The sequence below is a fragment of the Aotus nancymaae genome, unplaced genomic scaffold (genome assembly GCF_030222135.1).
Source record: "Aotus nancymaae isolate 86718 unplaced genomic scaffold, 86718_ANA_hifiasm-v0.15.2.pri h1tg000011l, whole genome shotgun sequence".
NCBI classification, from domain to species: domain Eukaryota; kingdom Metazoa; phylum Chordata; class Mammalia; order Primates; family Aotidae; genus Aotus; species Aotus nancymaae.
In genome coordinates this window covers 61,574,822-61,599,932 of record NW_026988422.1, presented here as the reverse complement: position 1 = coordinate 61,599,932, position 25,111 = coordinate 61,574,822, and the positions used below count along the sequence as shown (strand labels likewise).

General features: G+C 49.8%; 1 protein-coding gene across 4 annotated transcripts in view; it reads right to left on the bottom strand.

Annotated features, from left to right (window-relative positions):
• ADCK1 (aarF domain containing kinase 1) overlaps positions 1-25,111 on the bottom strand; it is a 154,541-nt gene that overhangs the window by 2,450 nt on the left and 126,980 nt on the right. For all 4 annotated transcript variants that reach the window (XM_012476899.2, XM_012476904.3, XM_012476902.3 and 1 more), the window contains 3 exons: positions 22,286-22,402; positions 7,133-7,282; positions 5,758-5,955 (listed from right to left, as the gene is read on the bottom strand). In XM_012476899.2, the coding sequence (XP_012332322.1) occupies positions 5,758-5,955; positions 7,133-7,282; positions 22,286-22,402 (465 nt within the window). The remainder of the gene's footprint in view (positions 1-5,757; positions 5,956-7,132; positions 7,283-22,285; positions 22,403-25,111) is intronic.

The window sequence follows — 25,111 nt, the reverse complement described above, 5'->3', positions numbered from 1 at the left end:
AATGGGGAGACAAGAACAGATGGTTGGTGTGGGCAGTGGGGCCAGGGGTGGCAGGGGCCTGGCAGGCTGCAACCTGAGGGCTGCAAGGAAGCCCCAGGAGGGAGCTTCAGGCATCACTGTCTTGGCACCGCTAGGAGCACTCCCCATAGAGAAGTCTAGCATCAGGCACTGTATACCCTGACAAACCTGGAAGGGGCTGTCTCAACCAAACGTCTAGGAAAGCTTTGGCTGTGGCACAGGATACACTGAGGGAGACCAGGTTCTTCTCCAAGGCATTTTCACTGGCCACCAATTTTAGATCAGGTCTGGAAGGAGCCCTAGAAGCCAGTAGCAGGTGAATCTGATCTTCTACACCTCCAAGCCTAGCTCAGGCTGACCTGACTTCAACCCACCTCCCAAGTCCTGCCCCACAGCCTGCACCCCGCCAGACCTACGCTGCTGCTTACACTTCATTGCTTACCACTGTCCTCGCGTGAGACTGCTCACCACAGTCTCATCCCACCTGTGGCCCAAGGTTTGATGCCCTGGCTTAGGATCCAGGATTGGCCCTTTGCGCTGGTCATCACCACAGCCCTTGACCCACTTTAAGTTTTGGGTCTGGCTACCCCACGATCCCTGTCCCTGTACTCTTCACAGCTCTAGGCAGATAACTGCTCCCAGTCAAATCTTGAACATGAGTGTGGTTCTTACCCCTTTTCGGTCTCCAAAGATACGATGATGATGACGATAAGCACCATATTTTGAGCATTTACTCAAGAAGCCAGGCACTTTGACAATGTTTGCATGTATTAATTGAATTAATCCTCACAACAACTCTATCAGTGTATTATCCCCATTTAAGATGAGGAAACAAAGGCATTGAGAAGTGAAGTGCTAGTGAGTGGTGAGATGGGACGTGAACCCAGGCAGTGCAGCTCCTGAGCCTGTGCCCTCACCATCTGGCAATACCACACCTCCTCACCTCACAGCAGGACTGCATGACTCTGAGTAAGTCCTCTAATCTCTTTCAACTCAGTATCCTCACTCAAAAATTGGGAATGCCAATACCCTCTGTACCCACCTCCAAGCAGCACTGGGAGGGTCACCAGAGATAGGGTCTCAGGAAGTAATCAGTGCCAAGTCATAATAAGGGGCCCCGGGGTGCGGTCAAAAGGCTTTCCCACCTCCTTCTCTCCAAAGCAGCAGGGCTCTCGGTCCTTTCAGGAGCACGTGTGGGCTGCTGAGAACTGAGTCACTGCAAAACTTGAACTGCCTCTCAGGCAGGAGTTATCAGACTGGAACATCTCAACACAAAGCCAGACCTCAAGAGGTGCCTGTGGCCACAACTACAAGTCCCCTGCTCGCCACAGCGACCCCCCTCTCAGCAAGGTCAGGACTGGCCTGGTGACAGCCTCTCAGCTCCTTCACCCACCCAGGCTACTGACGGGGGACAGCTCTCAGAGCAGCAGAGCCTCCAACTAAGACACATCCTGATGGTAGTGTCTGCAGTAAAGCCTGTTGGGTGTCTACCTGACAGTCTTCATCCTAATCTCCTTTATTAAAAGAACCCAGGCCCAAGCCTGTAATCCCAGCACTTTGGGAGCCTGAAGTGGGCAGATCACAAGGTCAGGATTTCGAGACCAGCCTAGGCAACATAGTGAAACCCCATCTCTACTAAAAATACAAAAATTAGCCAGGCATGGTGGCAAGCACCTGTAGTCCCAGGTACTTGGGAGGCTGAGGCAGGAGAATCCCTTGAACCCGGGAGACGGAGGCTGTGGTGAGCCAAGATCGTGCCAGTGCACTCCATCCTGGACAACAGAGTGAGACTCTGTCTCAAAAAAAAACAAAAAAACCCAATTTTGTTCACTTGATCCCTTGGGGTCATGCTCCATAGGGAGGCACAGCCCCTCCCTGGCCCCAGCAGGGAATCTGGATTGAGTTCAGGGCTGGCTCTGCGCTCTCAGCCCCTTGCCACCTGACTGGTTTAGGCAGGGACACGTGACCTGCTTCAGCCAACAAGCCAAGAGGAGGCTGTTGGAGGGAGGCCGACAGCTCTAGGAAAGGTTTTCTTGCTCTTAAATGATATAAGGAGACATAGCTCCTTATTCTTGCCTCTAGCCACCACTGAATGAAGATGTGAAGCTTGGAACCACCACAGTCATCTTGGAATTGTGATGGAAAGCCCAGAGGATCATGAGAGTTAGCCCAGGGACACCTGAATTTGTTCATCCACTGAGTCAACCCTCCCATCTCCAGGCTTCTTGTTAGAGAGAGAACAAATTCCTTGTTTAAGCCATGGTTAGCTGGGGAAAACATTCTCCCTCATACAATGTTGGAGGTTCCCCTAATTCTCAATGAGAGCAGGGCTCAGAAAGACCAAGCCTGTGGGTCCCTGAGACCAGGCTGACCTGGAGTAGCTAACTTTATACTCTATCTGGGTTGTCCAAAGCAAGCAAATGGAGTAAGTATCTCCAGAACATTCACAAATGCCCATCTACAAGACCCAGTCCCAGGATGGCAGGGACCTTACAAGAAGATGTACAAGACGGGGCCTTTGCCCTCTGGGTGCTCACCACATAGCTGGAGAGTTAAGGCGTGCAGAAAAATAACTACACGGGGCACGGTGTACTTGCCCAGTTAGTAATACAAGCATTAAGGGGTGAGTGTTGGCAAAGGTGATAAGAACAGGCTTTCTGGAAGAGAAAAGATTTATTCAAAGGACTGGCATTTAAACTGAGTCTTTATCAATGAATAAGAGTGCAAAAACAGGCCAGGGGTGGTGGCTCACACCTGTAATTCCAGCATTTTGGGAGGCCGAGGCGGGCAGATAGCTTGAGGCCAGGAGTTCAAGACCAGCCTGGCCAACATGGTGAAACCCCATCTCAGGTGGCGCATGCCTGTAATCCCAGCTACCTGGGAGGCTGAGGTACGAGAATCACTTGAACCTGGGAGGGGAAGGTTACAGTGAGCCAAGATCGCGCCACTGCACTCCAGGCTGGGCAACAGAGTGAGACTCTATCTCAAAACAAAAGAATGCAAAAATAAAATTATATCTTAGTTAATAAAAACAAATATATACCCAGGACCTAGTACATGCCATGTGACCTCATCCAGGCCTGAGGCTTTAAATGTCACCTCATCCTGAAGACTCCAAAATTTGTATCTTAAGTCTAGACCTCTTTTATGAACTCCCGCCTTAGCTGCCCATGACATCTCTACCTGCTCAAGAGAACTGCTGACTACCCCCACCACAAATATGGCCTCCCCAGTTTTCCCTATGACAGGAAGTAGTACCATCCCCCACCATAAAACAACCCAAAAAGCTGTGATGCAGCCTTGACCCTGCCCTTTCCCTCCTCTCCACCTCCAATCCTACAGAAACCCAGTCTTGAAGTAATTCCAAAACACACTTGGGCTCCACCGCCTCTCTCCATCTCTGTTGCCACTGGTATAGTCTGAGCTCCTATCATCTCTCAACCTGGAGTCCTGGCTCAGGCTCCTAAATGATCGCCACCACTCACCTTACCCTACTCAGGAGAGAGACTTAAAAAGAGCAAGGCTGGGATCACCCTCTTCTGCTCAGAGCCTATCAAAGGCTTTGTTTTGTACTGAGAATTAACTGGAACATCTTCCTGTGGTTTTTAAGACCCTGTGTGATGATCTTCCTGCCCACAACTCCTCAATTTTTTTTTTTTTTTTGAGATAGAATCTTGCTCTGTCACCCAGGCTGCAGTGCAGTGGCACGATCTTGGTTCACTGCAACCTCTGCCTCCCGGATTCAAGTGATTCTTCTACCTCAGTCTCCCGAGCAGCTGGGACTACAGGTGCGAGCCACCACGCTCAGCTAATTTTTGTATTTTTAGTAAAGACAGGGTTTCACCACACTGCCCAGACTGGTCTCGAACTCCTGACCTCGTGATCCATCTGCCTTGGCTTCCCAAAGTGCTGAGATTACAGGCATGAGCCACCGCACCCAGCCTCCTCAGTCTTCTCATCCCACCATCCTGCTCATCACACTCTGGCCCATACCAAACGCTTTCTTTCCTCTTGGCCTGAGTGTGCCTGGAATGTGTCCTTCAAGCTCTTCCTGGAACTAGTGCCTTTCTTGTCCTTTGAGCCCCAGCTTAAATGTCACCTCCTCAAGCCAGGTCTTCTCTGAGTGCTGCCCCGCCCCCTTACTCACAGCACACTACTTGTTTCCTCCAGGGCACTGACAACCTGCAATTATTCCATTCACCTGTTTGTTCACTTGTTTACTGTCTGTCTCCCTCAACCAAAGTGTAAATTACACAGAAGGCCTGTCTGCCTGTTCATCATGGGATCCTCAGCTCCTACCCACAGCCCAATGAAAACAAATGCCTGTCAAATGAACGAACTTCAGGAACTATGAGTAGGCACTTTACATGCCCTATCAATAAAGCAGAAATTATCCTTATCATCCCTATTTTACAAAAGAGGAAAACTGTCTCTCTTCCTTTGAGATGATAGGCTTCAAGGCTGTAGAAGCTGAAAGCAATTGGTGGTCATCCTTGCCACTAAGCTTACTGGAGAAGGATGCCAACCTGGAGGAAAGTGGAGCCAAGAAGGATGGGGAGAGATGGCCTCTTTGATGACATCATTTGAGAATCTGGATCTAGCCATCCCCAAAGCTGCATATCACAAAGCAGCTTACAGGGTAAGCAGCTTACTCTGAGGCTCAAAGAGGTGACGAGGACCACCCAAGGTCACACCGTCGGGAGGAGGAAGTGCTGGAGCCCAGGGCTTTCTGGCTACACAAGCAAGACCTTGTCCCTTATGGTGAGCAGGGGCCTCAGCTGGAGCCCAAGGCCATCCCCCACATGGATACCAGCAAGTCTAACTGGGTCTGGCAAATTAATAGGCTGTGAAGACAGCAGCCAATTCTGTGGAGCTGGAAAGGCCTCCTGGAAGAGAGCCCACCCTGAGCCAGGAGGAATGAGCTGGCCCCCATAAGCCTCTGTCATGCAAGCAGAGGTGCGTCGAGTACCAGGTAGAGGTGCTCCTGATCTGTCTCCCAGCCCAGACTCCACGAGACTCCTGTCTAGGTGAAATGGAGAAATGAGCTATAAATAAAGACCACAAAAAAGCTGCTTTGGCCTGGCCAACATGGCGAAACCCCATCTCTACCAAAAACACAAAAATTAGCCGGGCATGGTGATATGCACCTGTAAGCCCAGCTACTCAGGAGGCTGAGACAGGAGAATTGTTTGAACCCAGGAAGAGAAGGTTGCAGTGAGCTGATATCATGCCACTGCACTCCAGCCTGGGTGACAAAGCGAGACCCTGTCTCATTAAACAAACAAAAAGCTGTTTCACTAAAAAGTCTCTAGACAATGAGATGAGCACCCCTGCTTAAGTGCCACCTGAGAAGTGAAGGGCCCTCTCAGCTTGGCGCCTTAGAGGAGCCCTGTGATGGGAGACAGTGCCAGGCAGGGCACAGCAGAAGTACTCGAGACGTATTTAAGAGATGGTCCCTAAGGATTCCCAGAGGTCCTGTGGGAGAACGTGGTGAAAGCTTGGAATCTAGTGTGAGCAGGTCAGAGCTAAAGTCACAGAAGTCTGAGTTATTACAGTTAATGTGACTCTGTTTAAGGCTTGGAAGGGACAGAGGGAAGTATCATCCCTTCCCTCCTCCCATCCAGGGCACTCTTTCCCCTTGTCTTTCTCTTCTTGTTCCATATAGCTCCAATTCTTCCCCTCCCCACACACAGCCCACCAGTCTAGACTCTCAGACCCTGGGCCTGGAGGGGCCCCTACCTCAGTGGCAGTGACGGGAGCTTGGCTGATGCCTCTGTTGACCGAGTCCCACGACCGCGCCGTCAGCATGCAGGCAAATAAGGGGTAGAGATCCCCGGCTCCCAGACGCTGGCTGTACTCCCTCACTCTCTTCATGTCGGTCCAGATCAGAGACTGCCAGAGGTGGCAGTAATTCAGGCGGAACTCTTCCGTGAGCACCTAGGGTGGAGGCAGCAGTGGTGGGATCTGAGCCTTGTCTCCCCACCGAAGGCCCAAGTCCCTGGCTGATGCCAACCATCGCAAAAGAGGACAATGAGGACTGGGCCTTCCCATGGCATCTGCTTCTCCCCCAGAGCTCTGCCATCCCTGAAGGCTCAAGTTCAAAGCGACTCTTTGGCAAGCCTTGACCCTGAGTGGCAGAGACTATTAACTGCCCACCAAAGTCTACATTCTCCTCTTCTTCCCAGGTGACGCGCTACTTTCTTAGCCTCCCTCAAAGTTAGATGTGGTTCTCAGTGTGAGCCCAAACGACGGAAAGTAGCAGAAGCTCCTCTTCCAGGCCCCGCCCTCAGAAACTTTCCCAAGCACGTTCCTCCAAGCCCTCACCCCTCTGCCAACTGCCAACACCATCACCTCTGGTGAGGCTTGGGAGGCAGAGCCTGGCAGCCTCCTCCACCCATCCAGGATTGGCATGTGAGCAAGCAATTAAGCCTCTGTTGCATCCGGGCCTTCGTTCATTTTGGGGCCACGAGTGAAAACAGCTAGGCTACCCTAAACGAATGGATTCTACTTCGTTAAGCCTTTCAGAAGATGTGAGATCAGGTCCCTGAGAGAAGGAGCAGAATGCCCTAGGGAAAACCTCCCCCAGGACCATCTGCCTCACAGGATCAAGCCAGGCCCTGGGGTCCAGATTGGCAGTGAACTTCCCAACTTCCAAGAAGGTGCTCATGGCTCCTTTGAACCAAATCTGAGGCCCTCCAGCCGCTGTGGGCTGCCTGCCTCCTTTCCCACTAGGTAGTATGTTCTCACTGGGCCTGAACATATAGTTATTCCTTCCCGCTGAAGTCCCAGCTCATGCAGAGGACAGCTCACTTCTGAGGATCCTTGCTGGTCTGGAATTCCACAGGAAAGTACAATCTAATATACAAACCCATTTCTGTCTACTCCTCAAAATAGCCTGTAAAGGGGGTGCCATCAACCTCACCTTCATGAAGAGGAAGCTGAAGCTCTGAGAGCTCTGTGACAGTGACTTGCACCAAACGGCAGCTCCAAGGGAGAGGGCAGGACCCTTTCCAGCTACCCTAGCTATTCCCCTCCCCGTTCTGCAGCTAATTAGAGTGGTGGGCAGACCCCAACCCCAGAAGCCCCGGGGCTGCGTGATAAAGGACTCTCCTACCTGGTAAAGCCCGTGGTCCAACAGGACAATCTCCGCCTTTCCCGTGCCCGGGTGCTTCCTCACCAGCACGTTGCCGGGGTGGGGATCGCAGTGCACAAAGCCATTGACGAAGATCATCTCACTGTATATCTTGCCCAGGTGGCGCGAGATCTGAAAGAGAAGGGAGGCAGGTGGGAGCGCCCCTCCATTCACATCTATCTCAGGGACTTCTATCTGGTATCCCGATGTGGTCACTCTTAAGGGGAGAACAGAGAAAATGGGCGGGCCAGAGTGGTAGCGTTGGGAGTGATGGTTTGAGATGACATACTTTTTGAGTTTAAGACTTCTTAACTTTAGCTGCACCTTAGAATCATGAAACCATGTGGGTGGCACAAGGCACCAGTATTTTTGAAAGTTCCAAGGAGATGTGAGCACATGACTAGGTGGGAGAACTGCGCTCTCCACTCCCACACCCACCCCTCCACACATCCCCCATTTCCCTCCTCCATACCCTTTTATCAGTCCTTCTCCATCTTTTCCCCCAAAGCTGAGAATGTGCTGCAAAGCGGAGTCGAGGGAGCCATTCCATTCACCCCTTCTCCAAAGAACAGGGCGGGGGGCTGAGGAGCAGGAGCAGGTAACACCACCACCTCCTCTAGGGCTGCCCCACCTGCTCCAGGCCTGTGCCAGGTGGACCCAGAGTCACAAGTCCGTCTCCCCACTCCCTGCTCCCCTCCCTGCCAGAGCCCAATGCTGATCTGATTTATGATGTCTGCACAGAAGAAATGACACTAGAGAAGCCGTTTAAATCATCCTGTCACTGTGGCTCTCCCTGACGAGGCAGTCTTCTTATCTACAGTCCCTTTTTTATTAAAGCTAAAAGCCTCTTCCCAGCTAGGGAACAGCTGCTGAATAGAGCCAGACCTGGGCCCATAGAGAGTCTGTCGACAGCTTTCCAGAGGACAAAGAGATGCTCGACCCAGAAAGCTGACACCCCAGGACACAAGCTGCCCTTGGCAACCCTCTTGACCTTGGTTGGACCCCCTGGTCATTAACAAACCTATCCTGGTCAGAGAGGAGAGGAGCTGGGGCCCAAGGGTGGGGAAAACAGGATTGGGATCTTAAAAATTCACCTCTTTCCCCCAGCCTGTAAAGTCCTACCTGACCAGCCCCTCCCTCCTGCCTGGTCTAATCTCACACCACACTGACATTCCAGCCACATTCGCTCTTTCTCTTCCCCAACAATCCCTGTGCTTTCCAGCCTCAGGGCCTTTGCACATGCTATTCCTTCTGCCAGGAGCATTCTTGCCATTTCCCCTTCACCTGGCTTACCCCCTCTCTTCCTTCCCATCCAAGCTCAGCATCACCTCTCTGGGGAAGCCCCCCCAACCTCCCAGGCAAATGAGATTCTCTCACCACACGCTCTCAAAGGCGTTTCCTTTCAGGGCACCAGCACAATATTTGTGTGATTATTTGATTAATGACCATCTATCCCACTATCATACACTCCCAAGATAGCAGGGACTCGCCCCGCTTTGTTAAACAGCTTTATTGAGGCATAATTTATGGACCATAGACTGGCTCTATTATGTATCCACTTGCTCGTAACAGTGGCAAACATGTGACTATGACTCCACGTTCAACATGAGTGAGACCCTCAGCTCTGTTTTCCTAAAATGCTGTGGTTCCTCCCTCGATGCTTATTCTAACCCCATTAATCTCCTCTGAACCCCAATCAATGATAATTTGCCCCAAATTAAAGCATCAAGAATGATACTACTTTAGCAACAACAGCTGACATCTTCATTAGGCCCCAAAAAGTAAGGACAATTATGATCTTCATTTTGCAGATGAGAAATTGAGTCATCAAGGTTTACCTTACTCACGGCCAGACGAGGGTCGAGCCAAGATTCACACCGGCTGACCCGGCAGCCTTCTAGTCACTGCTATTCTACGCTGGCTTGCACCCACTTCTGCACTTTTCAATTGAGCTTTGTGACCTTCAACAAGTTGCTCTGCCCTCAGCTTCAGCAAAATGGAAATAATAATAGTGCTACTCTCAGGGTCACTGTGAAGGTAAATGAGAATGCCACGGTGCTGTGCCCTGGCGACTCTCATAAGTGCTCCTGTGGTTGTCATTACTGATTCCCCGTAACACCCCTGGAAGGTAAGCAGACTAGCTTTCATTGTACATTTTTAAAAGGTGAAGACAAGTAAGACACTGTGCCCGCTACCACGCCAGCCCTCCAGTGCCTGTCATTTTCCTGGGGTGAAACAGACATACTCGGTGTCTGGCGTTAGGAGCAGGACCTTGCCCCAGGTCAAGTTCTCAGACTCAGGCTGAGATGCCAGATGCCCCAGGGCCACCACTGTCTGCTTCCTTGGAGAGGGGGCCCCCGGCCAGCCTGGTCCTGGGGGGGACAGCAAGTCAGTCCCCACCTCAATGCCACCAAGAACCTCTTCTGTGAGGCTCTTCGAAGCTCCACAGAGCCATGCTTTGAAAGGCTGTATCTGTCAAACCAATTGCATTTATTAAGTAATCATTCATTTTTATTTGTCAGGGATGCATATAAGGTCCAATCAGGGCTTCTGATCAGCCCAAGATAAGCAGTGCAGCCAGATTGAGCTGACAGAATTCCAGCCAAAAAAGGAGAGAAATGACATTTCATTTAGTCTGGGCAGACCTGTCATGGGGAGATGTATGATCTCCCTTAAGTTTTCTGAAATGTTGCTAATCACTCTGGGCTCCCTATTACTACATTGAAAGATGGCTCCTAGGGGTCTAGGGGCTCAAGATGGGGGAGCTTTTGCCCCTGAGGAGTAAGCTGCTGCTGGTGGGGTTGGGGAGGGTGAGGGATGCCAACTGCTGCTCATATCCACACGAGAAGAGCCACCAGAGTGGCCCACTCCACCTCAACACCCCCAATCCACCTGCCTCTACCTGGTGTCTTTCCATTTGGGGGCTGTTCCTAATGTTTGCTTTAACCAGATTTTGCCAGGATAGACAGATACAGGAGGGGGAGTTCCTGCCAATGGCATGGTTCTGTCACTTCGGACATGGAGACCTGGGGATAAGGCACCTCCCTTCTTAGTCTGGGTCCAAGTTCCCTTAGCAGCTACATGGGACTAACCCCACCTGCTCTTCTTGCTCACAGAGCAACCTTGAGATTCAATGTCAAAATAGGATCACATAAGAGAAAGCACTTTACATACTATAAGACACACACCAAAGTTTTTTTTTTTTTTTTTTGATGCAGTAGGTTATCATTTTTAACTTAGAAAAAATACATACCCATTATCACTCTCAGGCATAATTTTCAAAGTTTAAAGCACGGCTCACATAAATACAGAATGTGTGCCAGGCACAGTGGCCCACACCTATAATCCCAGCACTTTGGGAGGCTTAGGAGGGATGATTACTTAAGGACAGGAGTTTGAGACCAGCCTGGGCAACATAGCAATACCCCATCTCTACAAAAAACTAAAAATTCAGCCAGGTGCGGTGGAGCCTGCATATGGTTCTAGCTACTCAGGAGGCTGAGGCAGAAGAGTCGCTTGAACCCAGGAGGCAGAGGTTGCAGTGAGCCAAGATAGCACCATTGCACTCCAGCCTGGGCAACAAGAATGAAACTCCGTCTCAAATAAATAAATAAATAAATAAATAAATAAATAAGGAGGCAAGTAAGATGTAGAGCTGGTTCAAGAGAATTTTGAGGAAGTGGGCGTTTATGAGCACTGAAACAGGAAAAAGAGACTAAGGTTCTGGATTCGCTAGAAAACTGGTTACTATTCTATGAGGCATAAACAAAGTCATAACCTTTGGGGTTATCTTTTATGCTAGACAGAAATTATTTGCATCTCTGCTGGATAAGATCTTCAAGTTGATATGTGATCAGTCTGAGCCTTAAATTAATTGTCAATAGCAAAGTCAAACAAAAGTACATTTCCCTAGATATTAAAAAAAATCCTCTAGGGAGCTGGCTGACCAATGCCCAAGAATGCCATACCACACTCTCCTGGCCTTATTTCTAAGTGTTGGATGACTTATCTCTACATCTCTTAGGGTTGTGTTATTCTTTCTAGGAACTGAGTTTCCCAGAAGAGAGAAACCAGCCCCCTCCTACTCAGAGGCATTGAGGAGAAACCTAAGGAAATTACTGTGCACACGACCCTCTCCCTTCTGTAATATATTGTATGTCTTGCTTAAGAACAGATCATTGTGTCCCTAACACTGCCCCATGCCCTGTGAATGGTGGCATCTGCATAATGACAGGAAGTACCATCTTTTTAGAATGGTGCATGATAGACACACCTGACAGTAATAACTTAAGCAGACCCATATGGCAGACACACCTGACTTAACTTCCGAAATGCAGGTTGCACCAGGCATGGTGGCTCACGCCTATAAGCCCAGCACTTTGGGAGGCTGAGGCAGGCAGATCACCAGGTCAGGAGATTGAGACCATCCTGACCAACAAGGTGAAACCCCGTCTCTACTAAAATACAAAAAATTAGCCAGGTGTGGTAGTGGGTGCCTGTAGTCCCAGTTACTCAGGAGGCTGAGGCAGGGGAATCACTTGAACCCGGGAGGCAGAGGTTGCAGCGAGCCAAGATCGAGCCACTGTATTCCAGCCTAGCAACAGAGCGAGACTCCATATAAAAAAAAAAAAAAAGAAAGAAAGAAAGAAATGCGGGTTGCTAGGTGGAGGTTGCTGGGGACAGGGTACTAAATGAAACTGTGATATATCCTGCATGCTTTTTACAAGTGGTGGTAGTTTTCCTGTCCAGCCTGTCACCACTGAACTATCTTGTAAGTTCCCCCAAATAAACTCTATGCTTCATTCACTGTCTCTTCCTCGGCCTCTTGAACCTGGTGCCATCCCTATTGAAGTTGAAGGGGTCCAGTATGACAGATAACGATAGCTAACACACTATTCCAGCACCATGCCAGGCACTTCACACTGACAGATTCAGCACTCACTGCCATTCTCTGCAGTAAACAAGTGAAGGAATCAGGACATCAAATAGAAAGTTTGGTCTCTTGGTCGGCAGTTAGTCTAAACCCAGGGGCACTGGCTCCAGAGAACAGGCCTCAATCGCACCGCTATCCTGCCTCTCCACTCACACGGAAGCTCTTCCTGGAGACAGAGGCTGCACCAAAGACTTCTAAACACCACCCCACTCTAACCCCAGAAGGCGGCAAGGTGTGCCATTTTGAAAAAAAGAGTCTTAGTGGGGAAATCCGTGACTGTCAGCTAACCAAAATCACACTGTTAACTAAAGCCCCGGTACAGTGACATTTAGAAAAAAAAAGTCAATGAGAAATCTTTTAATTGTTCCACATAAAAAGACTGTGCCATTCATGCTAAGTGATTTCAGTTATTATGCAATGCCTTTATTCTCTAACAGTAGGGAGAGGAAAAAAAAAACAGGAATCTATAAAAAGATTGAGTAAAGAATTAATTTAGTAAATAATATTTAAATCAAGGAGTTATTTTTGGACTTTGCTCAAAACCTGAATTGGCTAAAAGTACTTTAATTATTCTATAATTACATGGATTAATTTATTCCCACCCTCAAGAGAAAGTCTATTTATGTTTCTGGGGGGGCGTCTTAAAAGAAAGGCCAAGATCTCCAAAGGAAACGGGGTTGGTGTTGCAGGATATTGATAATCACATGAGTAGCCTGATATTAACTATAAGGAGGTTAATCATTCAAACTCTGTCTTTCCCCCACTGTCTGCCCAATCTTCTTGAGGCGTAACAGCTTGAAAGACTAGACCAGACCTAGCACTTTTAAAAAAACAAACACACACAGAGTTTTACTCTGCAGCCCGGGCTGAAGTGCAATGGCACCATCACGGCTCACTGCAGGCCCAAACACCTGGGTTCAAATGATCCTCCCACCTCACCCTCCAGAGCGACTGGGATTACAGGCATGTGCCACCACACCCAGGTAATTTTTTTTTTTCCTAGGGACAAGGAGACAAGGTCTCACTATGTTGCCAAGAATGGGATGGTCTCAAACTCCTGGCCCCAAGTGATCCTCCCACTTCAGCCCTGTCCCAAGCACTGGGATTACAGGTATGGGCCACTGATGCTGGCCCTAGAGCATTTTACCATAATCTCCACCTCTGTCCCCAGGAACCACCTTTGGGATTTGTAAGCCTTAGACTAAAAACAGCTGCCCAGCATGGAATCCAAACTTATCCATGGGTGGGGCAATCTTGGACTAACAAACGCTGAAGTGGAGTCTCTGAACGCAAAGGTGCTGGGAACCTCTTTGAATACACATGGTGTCAGCAGAGGTAGTGAGGAAGAAAGAAGAGGGGCTTTGTGAGGCCGAGGCAGGCAGATGGCTTAAGCTCAGGAATTCGAGATCAGCCTAGGCAACATGGCGAAACTCTGTCTCTATAAGAAATACAAAAATTATCTAGGCATGGTGGCGCACACCTGTAGTCCCTAGCTACTCCAGACACTGAGGTGGGAAGATCACCTGAGCCTGGTGAGATCCAGGCTGCAGTGAGCTGAGATTATGCCACTGCACCCCAGCCTGGGCAACAGTGAAAGCCTGTATCAAAAAACAAAAACAAAAACAAAAAAACAAACAGAAGAGGTGCTGAGTAAAATCACAGGAACCTGGGATGTTACTCTAATTTTGGAGATTCTAGGCACCTAGTGAAAGCTTCTCTAGGATGGGCCTGAAAAGGCACATCACAGAGAGCCATAGCATGGGGTGTTTAATGAGTCTCTCTGGCCAGAGACACTCATTAAAGTTACACCCTGATATCAGAGCAGGTGGGAGGGGTCCTAGGGGCCTTGGCTACAGGAAGACAACGAGAAAGGGAGGAAAAGCTGCAGACATGTGGCATCTCTGGCCTTGGACAACAACTCAGTCCAAAGAAATACTTTCCTAGCTTTCCACCTTAGCTGGGTCAATACGAAAAATGGGGAAAGGGTTTCTTCCCTACCTGCTTCCCCCATCTTTTGGCACATACTGTACAGCTAGCACCATAGGACACCACAGAATTCCAAGGGGTGGAATTCAGCATATTTCAACAGGTGATGAGCACATATGCTGGGCCTGGCACCATACCAAGCTTTCTGTTCCAGTCATCAAATGATCCAGTGGGTTACTCTCTTGTATCCCACTTTACAAAGGAAACTAGGGCTTCAAAAGGGTGAGTAGCTTCGCCAAGCACCTGAACCTAGGAAGGCGAACTCCACAGCAACACAGTTACCCACTCCTGACACCTTTGCTGTTGAGGAAATAAACTTCCAGCAACCCATCTCATCCACCTGGACCCCTCTAATACCCCCGAGCTCTTTTAAAGATTTGGTGCAAGAAGCTACGAAAGGATGGACAATGGAAGGAGATGTTTTCCTCTGGTGATTTCAGTGGAAGGTCTTCATGCCTCTGAAGCTGCTCTGCGTTGGTCTGGGCATTTTCTACCAGAGAGCCAGACAGGCCCAGCAGGGGAAAAATGACACTGAGCCAAAATGCAAATTCCCTAGTCAACTGGAGGTGGTGATGGTAGAAACCTCAGCATGGCTTTCACAGTGGGGGTGGGGAGGGGTCCACCATATGCTTAATGGATGACTATTATCCAACTCCAAGGCTTTGTACTGAGAAAACAGAGGTAAGCGGGCAGGAAAAGGAGCAAAGAGGATTCACAAAGATCCTATGGAGGAAGACATGTTTCTGTGAATCATGACCTCATGAATTATAAGTAATAGTAACATTATTTTTACAAAACTTCACAGCTTGCAAAGTTCACACAATGACCCTACGCAGTAAGTAATGTTATCTCTCCAACTGCATAGATGAGAAAACTCAGACTCAGAGGACGTCGCTTACCCAAGGGCACCAGCCAATACACAATCTCAGGAGCCTTTAACTTTGAAACCCTCTGCTCTTTCCACCCAGTACGCAACCTCTATGAAGCCTCCCCCAGCCCCACCCTCCCACACTCTGCTCACACCTCCATTATAGCATGTGCCCTCAGTGCTTGCACATGGTAGCTGCTCAATAAAACATTTGCTGAAAGCAAATGTGAGACCCTTTCACTGCTCCTGCAATGACACGGAATGGAATTTAGAACTACTAGAAGAAGCTAGCAAGGGCTTCTGGCTAAGCACGGCAGGTGGAACCCAGGCCACTGACTCCACTCCTTCATGAACCCCATTAAAGCAACTCAAAAAGTCGTAAAGAAGGGAAAGACCCCACCACAACAAGAAGAGAGTAGAGACGCAACAACAGAAGACAAAATGAGATAAGCAAAATGGTGTTTGCGGCAGGGAGCTACTGAGGAGTGACTTGGCAGGCTAGAAAACATGGACCCCTAAGCTGGCAATGGTAGAGCTTTATAATTATTACTGCTGAGCTCCAAGCAGGCTCAGAAACTGAGGGACCCTGGCAACTCTGAAAATGAGACCCGGGGGTCCTGAAAAAGAAGGAAGAAGGATTAATTGAAATACTTTTTTTTTGAAACAGAGTTTTGCTCTTGTTGCCCAGGCTGGAGTGCAATGGCGTGATCTCAGCTCATTGTAACCTCTTCTTCCTGGGTTCAAGCGATTCTCCTGTCTCAGCCTCCCAGGTAGCTGGGATTACAGGCATGCACCACCATGCCAGGCTAATTTTGTATTTTTAGTAGAGACTGGGTTTCACCATGTTGGTCAGGCTGGTCTCAAACTCCTGACTTCAGGTTATCCGCCCACCTCGGCCTCCCGAAGTGCTGGGATTATAGGTGTGAGCCACTGCACCCAGCCTAATTGAAAGACTTTAAAAGAACCAGCTCAATTCCCAGATCCCCATGCAACCCTGACAGAAGACGGAGACTGACACTCTGGAGAGGTGAACTGACAGGCTCTGGAGGCTACACTGCACTCCAGGAGCACCACCCGAGGACAGGGCTGCACTGCACGCCAGGAGCACCATCCGAGGATGGAGCTGCACTGCACGCCAGGAGCACCACCCGAGGACAGCGCTGCACTGCACTCCGGGAGCACCACCCAAGGACGGGGCTGCACTGCACACCGGGAGCACCACCCGAGGACACGGGTGCACTGCACACCGGGAGCACCACCCGAGGGTGGGGCTGCACTGCACGCCGGGAGCACCACCGAGGACGGGGCTGCACTGCACGCCGGGAGCACCACCCGAGGACAGAGCTGCACTGCACGCCGGGAGCACCACCCGAGGATGGGGCTGCACTGCATGCCGGGAGCACCACCCGAGGACAGAGCTGCACTGCACGCCGGGAGCACCACCCGAGGACGGGGCTGCCCTGCATGCCGGGAGCACCACCCGAGGACAGAGCTGCACTGCACGCTGGGAGCACCACCCGAGGACGGGGCTGCACTGCACGCCGGGAGCACCACCCGAGGATGGGGCTGCACTGCACGCCGGGAGCACCACCCGAGGACGGGGCTGCACTGCACGCCGGGAGCACCACCCGAGGACAGGGCACTGGATCTCAGTCCACATAACGACCACTGAGGAGTTCCAGCACTCTCGCCCCCTGGATCCCACATCTCTAGGATAGCCAGGCTGGTGTCCCTTCTAAAGCCACATCCCTGGTCTACCCCCAGTCTTCACAGACAGTAGTGTCTGCCCACCAGACCTCCAGTCATCCGTCCCTGCTGCCCCTACACTCCTGTCTCTGTCACCTCTTTCTTGGCTAATTTCACACAAATTAAATTGAGCCTCAGCCTCGGCAGGATCTTAAACACACACTCACTGAAATCCAATTAACCTTCGATAAAGGTCCGGCAATCAATAGTCGTTCTGTGGCTTGGGGAGGCACCATCCAGCCCGGGAAAGCGGACTCGTGCACGACCTTTACTTTTAATGAGATCAATGACAGTCATTGTCGCCAGCTCTTAAAGTGACTGGCAAATATGATCACCAGGTCAGGCCCTTGGTAATATCTGCTTCTGGGCTCACAGACACAAACAAACGAGGGCCCCTACAGGCTACTGGCTCTGAGGCCCATGCTTGCTGGCAGGTGGGCACCCCTGGGCAGGGCTGTCTCAGGCCTGGAGATGCAGATCAGCAGGGTGAGAGCTGATGGCACTCCTGGCAAGGCCTGGGCCCCTGGCTTCATGTTTGAGTGAGTTCGGGGAGTCCTGAACTTCAGTGAGTGTCTGAACCACCTGGACACTTTGTTGAAATGCAGATTCTTGCAAACTTCTACAATCCTTTCCACCCCAGATATGGATTAGTGAGTTTGGGGTAGGGGCCAGGAATCTGCATTGTTAAATAAGCTCCCCTGGTGATGCCCTTTTTTCCTTTGTAGTGATTCTAAAAGAGATGGACAGAGAACAAGTCTTAGCTCCCAGCAAGCTGAAGAATTTCAATGTTCTTGGTTAGATTCTAGCCAGTCCAACATTTCAATAAGCATACTGAAGACCAGAGAGAGGATGTGATTTGCCTAAGGTATACAGCAAGCTACAGGCAGGAAAGAAATTGAACCTACGCCTCTTGCCTGCTAAACTGGTGTTGCACTATCTGAGTCTATTGGGCAGAGTGTGACTGGGATGCTGTAGGGTGAGGGGCCTCTTCAAAGCAGAGTGAGGCTGATGCAACAAGTGGTTGGAGGGGTATGGAGCCATCACCCCCCACCTCAAGAGGGGTCCCTTCTACAGCCGCCTTCCAGGATAGACACCTGCTTATAGCAGCTAAGATGTTACTAACCACGCTACACCTTAGGATTTAGAGTAAGACTTTTGCCCCCTGTCGCTTCGATCTATCCCTTGTACCTCCATCCCCAAGGAGTGCTCACAGCAAGGCTGCCCTCAGGAGGGAGTCACTCCAGGAATGGCGCACTAAGTATCACAGTCCTGGGGAGACTTTAGAACCTCAGGAGTCTATCTGAAACTTTCAGGAATGTGGAGTCTTTACACACACACACACACACACACGCACACACACACACACACGGTGCCCCATAGTCTTCTACAAGGCCACAGCTTTGATGTTGGTTGGTAAAAGACATGATAGATTGAAAGAGTACGGTGTGTCCCTAATCTATTCCCAACACCCCTGATGCTAAGTGACAGTACTTAGACCACCACAGTAGCCCTTAGCCCACTGCAGGGGTTTCTGCGGAAGTAATGACATCATCTCAGACTGCCAAAGAGCTTCGAAGTCATACAAAGCCTAAAAGGGACTGGGGATGAAGAAATTAACATGGTGTGGCATTACAAGGATAGACCAATGAAAGAAAACAGAGTCCAGAAGAGCCCCACATTGAAGACAAAGACGTCAGATCCCAAAACTGTATAATTCAGTTTATGTGATGTTCAGTCATGGGAGCAAGTCATCTATGGGGGCAGAAATGAGCAGACAGTTAGCTCTGGGAGGGTACTGACTGGGAAGGGACATGAGGGAGCTTGCCAGGGGCTAGAAATGACTTGCAACTTTATCCGGACACTGATTCTGTATTATATCCGCATGGAAATTTACTGCGGTATACAACTAAAATGTGTGACCTCAGGTAAGTTATCTTCCCTCTCTTCTTCTCTGATTCTTCATCTGCAAATCTGAGACAATAAGACCTCCTTCATAAATTGATAATGCAGAAAGCTCCTGGCACATAGAGCCAGGCCATTAGTAAACATTAATGGTTAAAAAAAATAAAAAGTTGGGGAAGTAGAAAGGAAAAAAACAGCCCGATGACAACTCCGTTCACCTCACTATCATCTTAACAGCTCCGTTCACCTCACTATCATTTTAACAACTCTGTTCACCTCACTATCATTTTGGGGCACATTCACCTCACTATCATTTTAACAACTCCACCTCACTATCATTTTGGGGCACACACTTACCACCTGCCAGGCTCTGTGCAAAGCACTGTTTGTGCATGAATTCACACAGTCCTCACAAAATCACTTACTTAGAGTTAGGTACGATAAAAAGAGAAAAATGTTTCTATGAAGTGATCCTTGATGTAAGCCAGAGAGAGAGGTGTTACATTCAGACACTGCCTGGGGTGCTGGGCAATGCTTCTTGGTTGGGGCCCCAGCTCCTGAGTAGTTAGTTAGCAAGTAGCTCCAGGTTCCAGCAGCCCAGGGTATTGGGTTGGTGCAAAGATAATTGCAGTTTTTGCAATGGCCCGAAATAAAAAACAAACCACACAATTACCTTTGCACCAACCTATAGATTCCTGGCAGGGAAATGGGGAAGGTAGAGGGGCAAGGACTTTGGGGCCATGCAGACCTGAGTTCAAACCCTGGTTCTACCCTGCTAGCTGTGTGATATGGGGCAAGTTGTTTAACCTCTCTGAGCATTTGCTTTCTCATCTGTAAATGGAGTTAATAATATATACTGCATAGGAGAGCTGTAATGAGTAGAGATTGTATGAGTCATACGCCTGGCAAATATTAGTTGCTTATAATTATTATTATTGTTTTTCCCCAAATAACTCTGATATCAACTTGCCCCCTTCTATGTGTCCACAAGGAAACAACCAACACTCTTCCCTAGGCCTGGCTGGTAGAGACCAATCCAGGGCATGAGGCTGGTTTTTTTTCCTAATAACCACTAATTTAAGGATATCTACCAAGGATCTGCTCTGCACAGACCACTGGATTTATGTACAAGGTATCAAAAAAGCGGGGAGGAAGGAATAGATGAGACCAGGCCTCAGAGGGCACGCACTGCCCAGCTCCCGCCCGGCTGCCCCCTCCAGCCAGGCACTGCGCTCAGCCATATAAGCAAGCAGCTACACCACAGCGCACCTTTCTGTGTTTGCACTTGTTTGGAAAATCAACGTTGCCTCTGATTAAACATCACTGCAGCTCTCCCTGGGCTCACTGCATCCAAAGAGATTCACAGACTTGAAGGTGCTGCTGGAATGCAAATGCCTCTACAGCTGGTAGTAAATGCCAGTAACCTGGTGGGAGTGAGGCCTCTGGGATATTTCCTCATCAGCAGGCGACAGACCCTCTTCCCCGTTAAGGGTGTCCAGGAAAAGCCAAAGGTGGCCTCCCATCCCATCCAATCCCTTCACCAGTGGAACCACAGACTGTGTATTCTGCTTGAACACCTCCCCCATTCCACCCTAGAAGCCACTAGTGCAGGCAGCAGAGTTAGAAGCCCCTACTTGTATTACTGGCCAAGTGACTTCAGGAAAGACATTTGCTCTCTCTCAGAGCTTTCACCTCATCTGCAAAATAGAAGGATGAATTCTTCTTTTTCTCATCCCTTTCCCTCCAAGCAGCAGAATTCTTCCAGGAAACCCAATAGGCTTTCCCGTTTCCGTGTAGCCTCCCCAAACCCCACACACACCTCAAGGCCCCCGAGTGGGTTCTTGCAGCACTGTTCCCCAAGTCAGGGGACAGCAGCTTTCGTGGAAGGCCTGGGCCAGCCACAGCAAAACGTTCCCACCATGCTCCTGGCAGCAGCTCTGCATACTCTGATGCAGCCCCTCCTTTGTGGCCTTAACAGGAGGACTGGAATCAGGGAGACCTGGGTTTCAATCCCACCTCTACTAAGCTGTGTGACCTCTCTCTGAGTCTCTGATTCTTTGTCTGCAAAATGGAGATGATAAGACCACCCTCATAAGTTTATTACGGAGAAAAGGGCACGGCACAGGGAGTTAGGCATGCAATAAATGCTAATGGTAAAAGGAGAAAGAAAGGACAGGCCCACAGATAATCAACAACCACCACCCAGCTACTCTTCTGGAATGCTAGCCGCACACCAGGCACTGTGCTCAGCACTGTGTGCACCCCAACTCACGCAGTCCTCACGACCCCTCTTGGAGGCAGGTACTGACCCCATTTACAGAGGCCATATGGCCACCAGGAGGCCTGTGTGACCACCACACTCCCCTGCCATCCCCCCAGCCTCATCTGCTGAGCCAAGATATGGCTTTCTTCCGTGGGCCATCTCCCCACTGGGACCACATGCTCACGCTCATCTTTGTGCACTGCCTGTGGACATGGGAGTGGAATAGAAAAGAACATTCACCTCCACTGGGCGTGACCCCTCCCTCCCTCCCTCCCTCCCTCCCTTCCTTCCTTCCTTCCTTCCACCCCAGGGTGCAGAACATGTCGTTGCACTCCTCAAAACCCTGCGGTGACTCCACAGTGCCTCGAGGTCACTTATCTCCCCACACACCCCAAGGAAGCCTGCCCCAGCCCGGCCAAACTTAACCCATTTCCCTTCTTGCAAAGCCACTCCCCCGGAAACTTTCGACTCGTCCAGCTGGGGAATCCAATCTGTGGCAGGCCTCAGTGCCTCTTCCTCACCCTCCCTGCAGTTCTGCTCACACCCTCTCACTGCCTTGAGATATAGCAGGAAGGATTTAGATGTGTCTGACTCTAATGCTAAGTTCTGGGGATTGGGTCTGGTGCCCCAAGAGCCCCCATACCCAGCATACAGCAAACACTATTAAAATGATAAATGTTGACCCTGGCCACGTGGCTTACACCGGTAATGCCAGCACGTTGGGAGGCCAAAGTGGGAGGACTGCTTGAGCCCAGGAGTTCCAGATTACACTGAACTGTGACTGCGGCACTGCATGCAAGACCCTGTCTCTAAAAACATAAAACTAAAATTATGAATGTTGTTGAAAAAGTACAACTCCACCCCTTCCTGCGGGACCCTGTGGCAACCAAGAAGCAGAAAATAGGGGACAGGTCCTACCCACTGGCCAGTATTCCCTGGGATAAGGGGGATGGGAGGGGGGACACACAAAGCCTACCTCTTTTTTCCTGCTCTAGGAGACTGACGCAGTTCGCTGCTGCTGTCCCCTTTTTGCCTGATCCCTTAAGATCTGGGAAGTGGGACGGGGTGGGGGGAAGGGGGAGCAGGAAGAGGGAAGAGACAATGGACAGGCCCCACAGAGCCAGAGGGATTAAGTCCCATTGATTTTGCATCATTGTTCTCCGTGGCCGCTTAGCTTTGTGGGGCTCAGATGGTACAAAGAAAAAGCAGGTAAAGGCAGAAGGGGCCCCGCCCCGCAGGTTGCTGTGAGGACAGGGTTGGCCTAAATGACCTGGAAGACTCTTTCTTGCTCAAAGTTTATAATTTTTCAGACAACAGGCCCCATTAAAGAGAGTGGAGCCAGACTCAGAGGCATCACCTGGACACACAGGCACTTCCTGAGCAGCCTCAACCAAGCCCACGTTCCTGGGCCCAGCAGCCCTGAGCTCTTGACCTCACCTCATTGACGTCGATCTTGTTCCTCTCCATGTAGTCTCTGTCATTGACCTGCCCACCGTCCACAAACTCCATCAGGAGGACCCGCTCCGTGGACAGGTCCCAGTGGATTCGGGGGACCTGGGATAGGAAGGGACAGGTCAGAAGGTCTGGGGAGGCTGGGAGTCAGGGGCAAGAATGACAATGCAGCACAGCGAGCCAGACAGCAACAGAGGCTCCTCCCAGAGCAAGGGAGAAGAGGCCCAAGAGGGGCCTCGGTGGTGACAGTGGGGCGGGGCAGCCAGGCCCAGAGGGAAGCCGGCTACTCCACCTCTGCTCAGCAGGCCTCCGCCCACTCCTTTAGAGACCAGCTTCGCTGACTCTCCTCAGTGCCTTCTAGCGCTATTAAGAGCCAAAACTAAAACTGGGACCTGGGAGGAAAAAGTGTGGAATACCTCATAGCGGGGCACTGATATTAAGGATATTTCCTCTCCCCATCCCACCACTAGGCCCATTCTGGGCTCCCCCCTCTGCCTCCAATATTTCATCTGGGTAATGGGTACATTGTGTATATTGAGCAAATGAGTGAATTTTGACCAGATGATAAATTTTGTTTCTCATGCCAGTTTCCTACAAGCCCCTTGGGGCAGACAACACTGGATATTAACCCAACATCTATTCCCAACCCTCCTCTTCCCTGGAGATGAAAGTAACTAAATACTGGGGCTAGGTTGGGTACGAGCCACACCTGTAATCCCAGCACTTTGGGAGGCTGGGGCAGGTGGATTGTTTGAGTTCAGAAGTTCAAGACCAGCCTAAGCAACATGGTGAAGCACTGTCACTACAATAAATATAAAAATTAGCCAGGCATCGTGGTGCATGCCTGTGATCCCAGCTTGGGATGCTGAGGTGGAAGGATTGCTGTCAAGACCACAGTGAGCTGTTATCTTATACATCACACCATCGCACTCCAGCCTGGACAACAGAGCAAGACCCTGTCCAGAAACAAATAAACAAACAAAAAACCTAAATACTATCCTTGCCTGCTTTATAGCAGGTATGGCCATGTGACACAGTTCTGACTTATGAACGTAAATGGAAGCCTGCTAGGGGATTCTGGGAAGGTTTTTATTTCCTTGATAAAAAGGGGTACTTGCATGGTGCTACTCTTCTTCCACTTCTCTTCCTGCCTTGAAAGTGAATGTGAATGTGATTGCTGGTGCTGCAGCAGCCATCTTGCAACAATGAGAAAAGATTTAAAAATTTAAAAAAACTGAGATGCTAGGCCTGATACTGTCAAACCACTAAAACATATAATATCAGCAGGCAATAGCTGCAAACCTTCTTGTTATGTGAAGACAATAAATTCTTTTGTTTAAGGCACTCTAAATGAGGCTTTCCTTTACCTACAGAAAAATGCATGACTAACGTACACTCTCCAACCTTCTCTAACTCACAGAACATGCAAAAGCCAAAATTAGAACAGATTTCTCCAGGAGCAGGCAAGAGACTGGAATGAATGCAACAAGGCCGCCAAGCTGCCATGTGAGCAAGGGACTCCCACCAGTACCCCCACAGCTAGGAAGGGGGAGTTACTGGGCTCCCAGCAAGCCAAGTTCCCCCAAATTATTAGGAGTTTATTTCCTCTTACAAATAAAGAAACCTGCACAGCTTTTTCAAATGTTTTGAAGAATAAGATTTTCCTTTACCCTGACCACCCAAATTCATCTAGCATAACACAGTGGCCCACAAGTCCACACACCTATTTCCTGTTCCTAATTCTGCTGATACTGCTGTGTCTGAGAGCAGCCACTTAACTCCTTCACATCCCAGTCTTCCGCACTAGAAAGCAGGATTGTTTCCGCCCTATCTCAGGAAGGACCTCTGAGGATAAATGGGAGCTGTACATACAAGTGAAATGCTCTCATAGGAACTAAGTTTCCAACAGAAATCAAGGTGTTATTTTTGTTTGCTGCTTACCTGCTATTTCTGCCATTTGAAAATCTGGGCCAATAGAGAAATATATGAAACTGCTACTTGAAACTTAAAATTTAGACTTGCTTGGTATTTTCCAAAAAGTTTCTTTTTAAAAAGCAAGTCCATGTTTGCCATTGTTGCTTTGTTTTTTTTTAGAGACAGGGACTCATTCTGTCACCGAGGCTGGAATGCTGTGGCATCATCATAGCTCACTGCAGCCTCGAACTCCTGGACTCAAGAGATCCCCCTGCCTCAGCCTCCCAAACTGCTGGGATCACAGGCGTGAGCCACCATGCCCTGCCTGTTGTTTTTGCTCATGGCTTCCAAATGAATGGGACATATTTTTGGGTTAAATTCTTCCCTTGGGTTTGTTTGGAAACCTATGTTTGACAGTGGACCCCTAAGGCTCGGGAGACAAGAGGTCAAATCTCTAGGCAGGTCTGCCAAGGGTGACTTAAAAAAAACAGTGAGGACCAGGCGCAGTGGCTCATGCCTGTGATCCCAGCACTTTGGGAGGCCAAGGCAGGCAGATCACTTGAAATCAGGAGTTTGAGACCAGCCTGGCCAACATGGTGAAACCTCATCTCTACTAAAAATACAAACATTAGCTGGGCATGGTGGTGGGCACCTGTAGTCCCAGCTGCTTAGGCGGCTGAGACAGGAGAATCGCTTCAACCCAGGAGGTGGAGGTTGCAGTATGTGGAGATGATACCACTGTACTCCAGTCAGGGTGACAGAGGGAGTGAGACTCCATTGCAAAAAAAAAGTCACAGATGGAAACAGAAAACCCACAGGCTGGATAGAGCTTCTCCGTGCTTGTGCATCGGGGTTCTGGGTATGCTGGGGTTTCCCCCTCCTTGGTCTCCCTGCAAA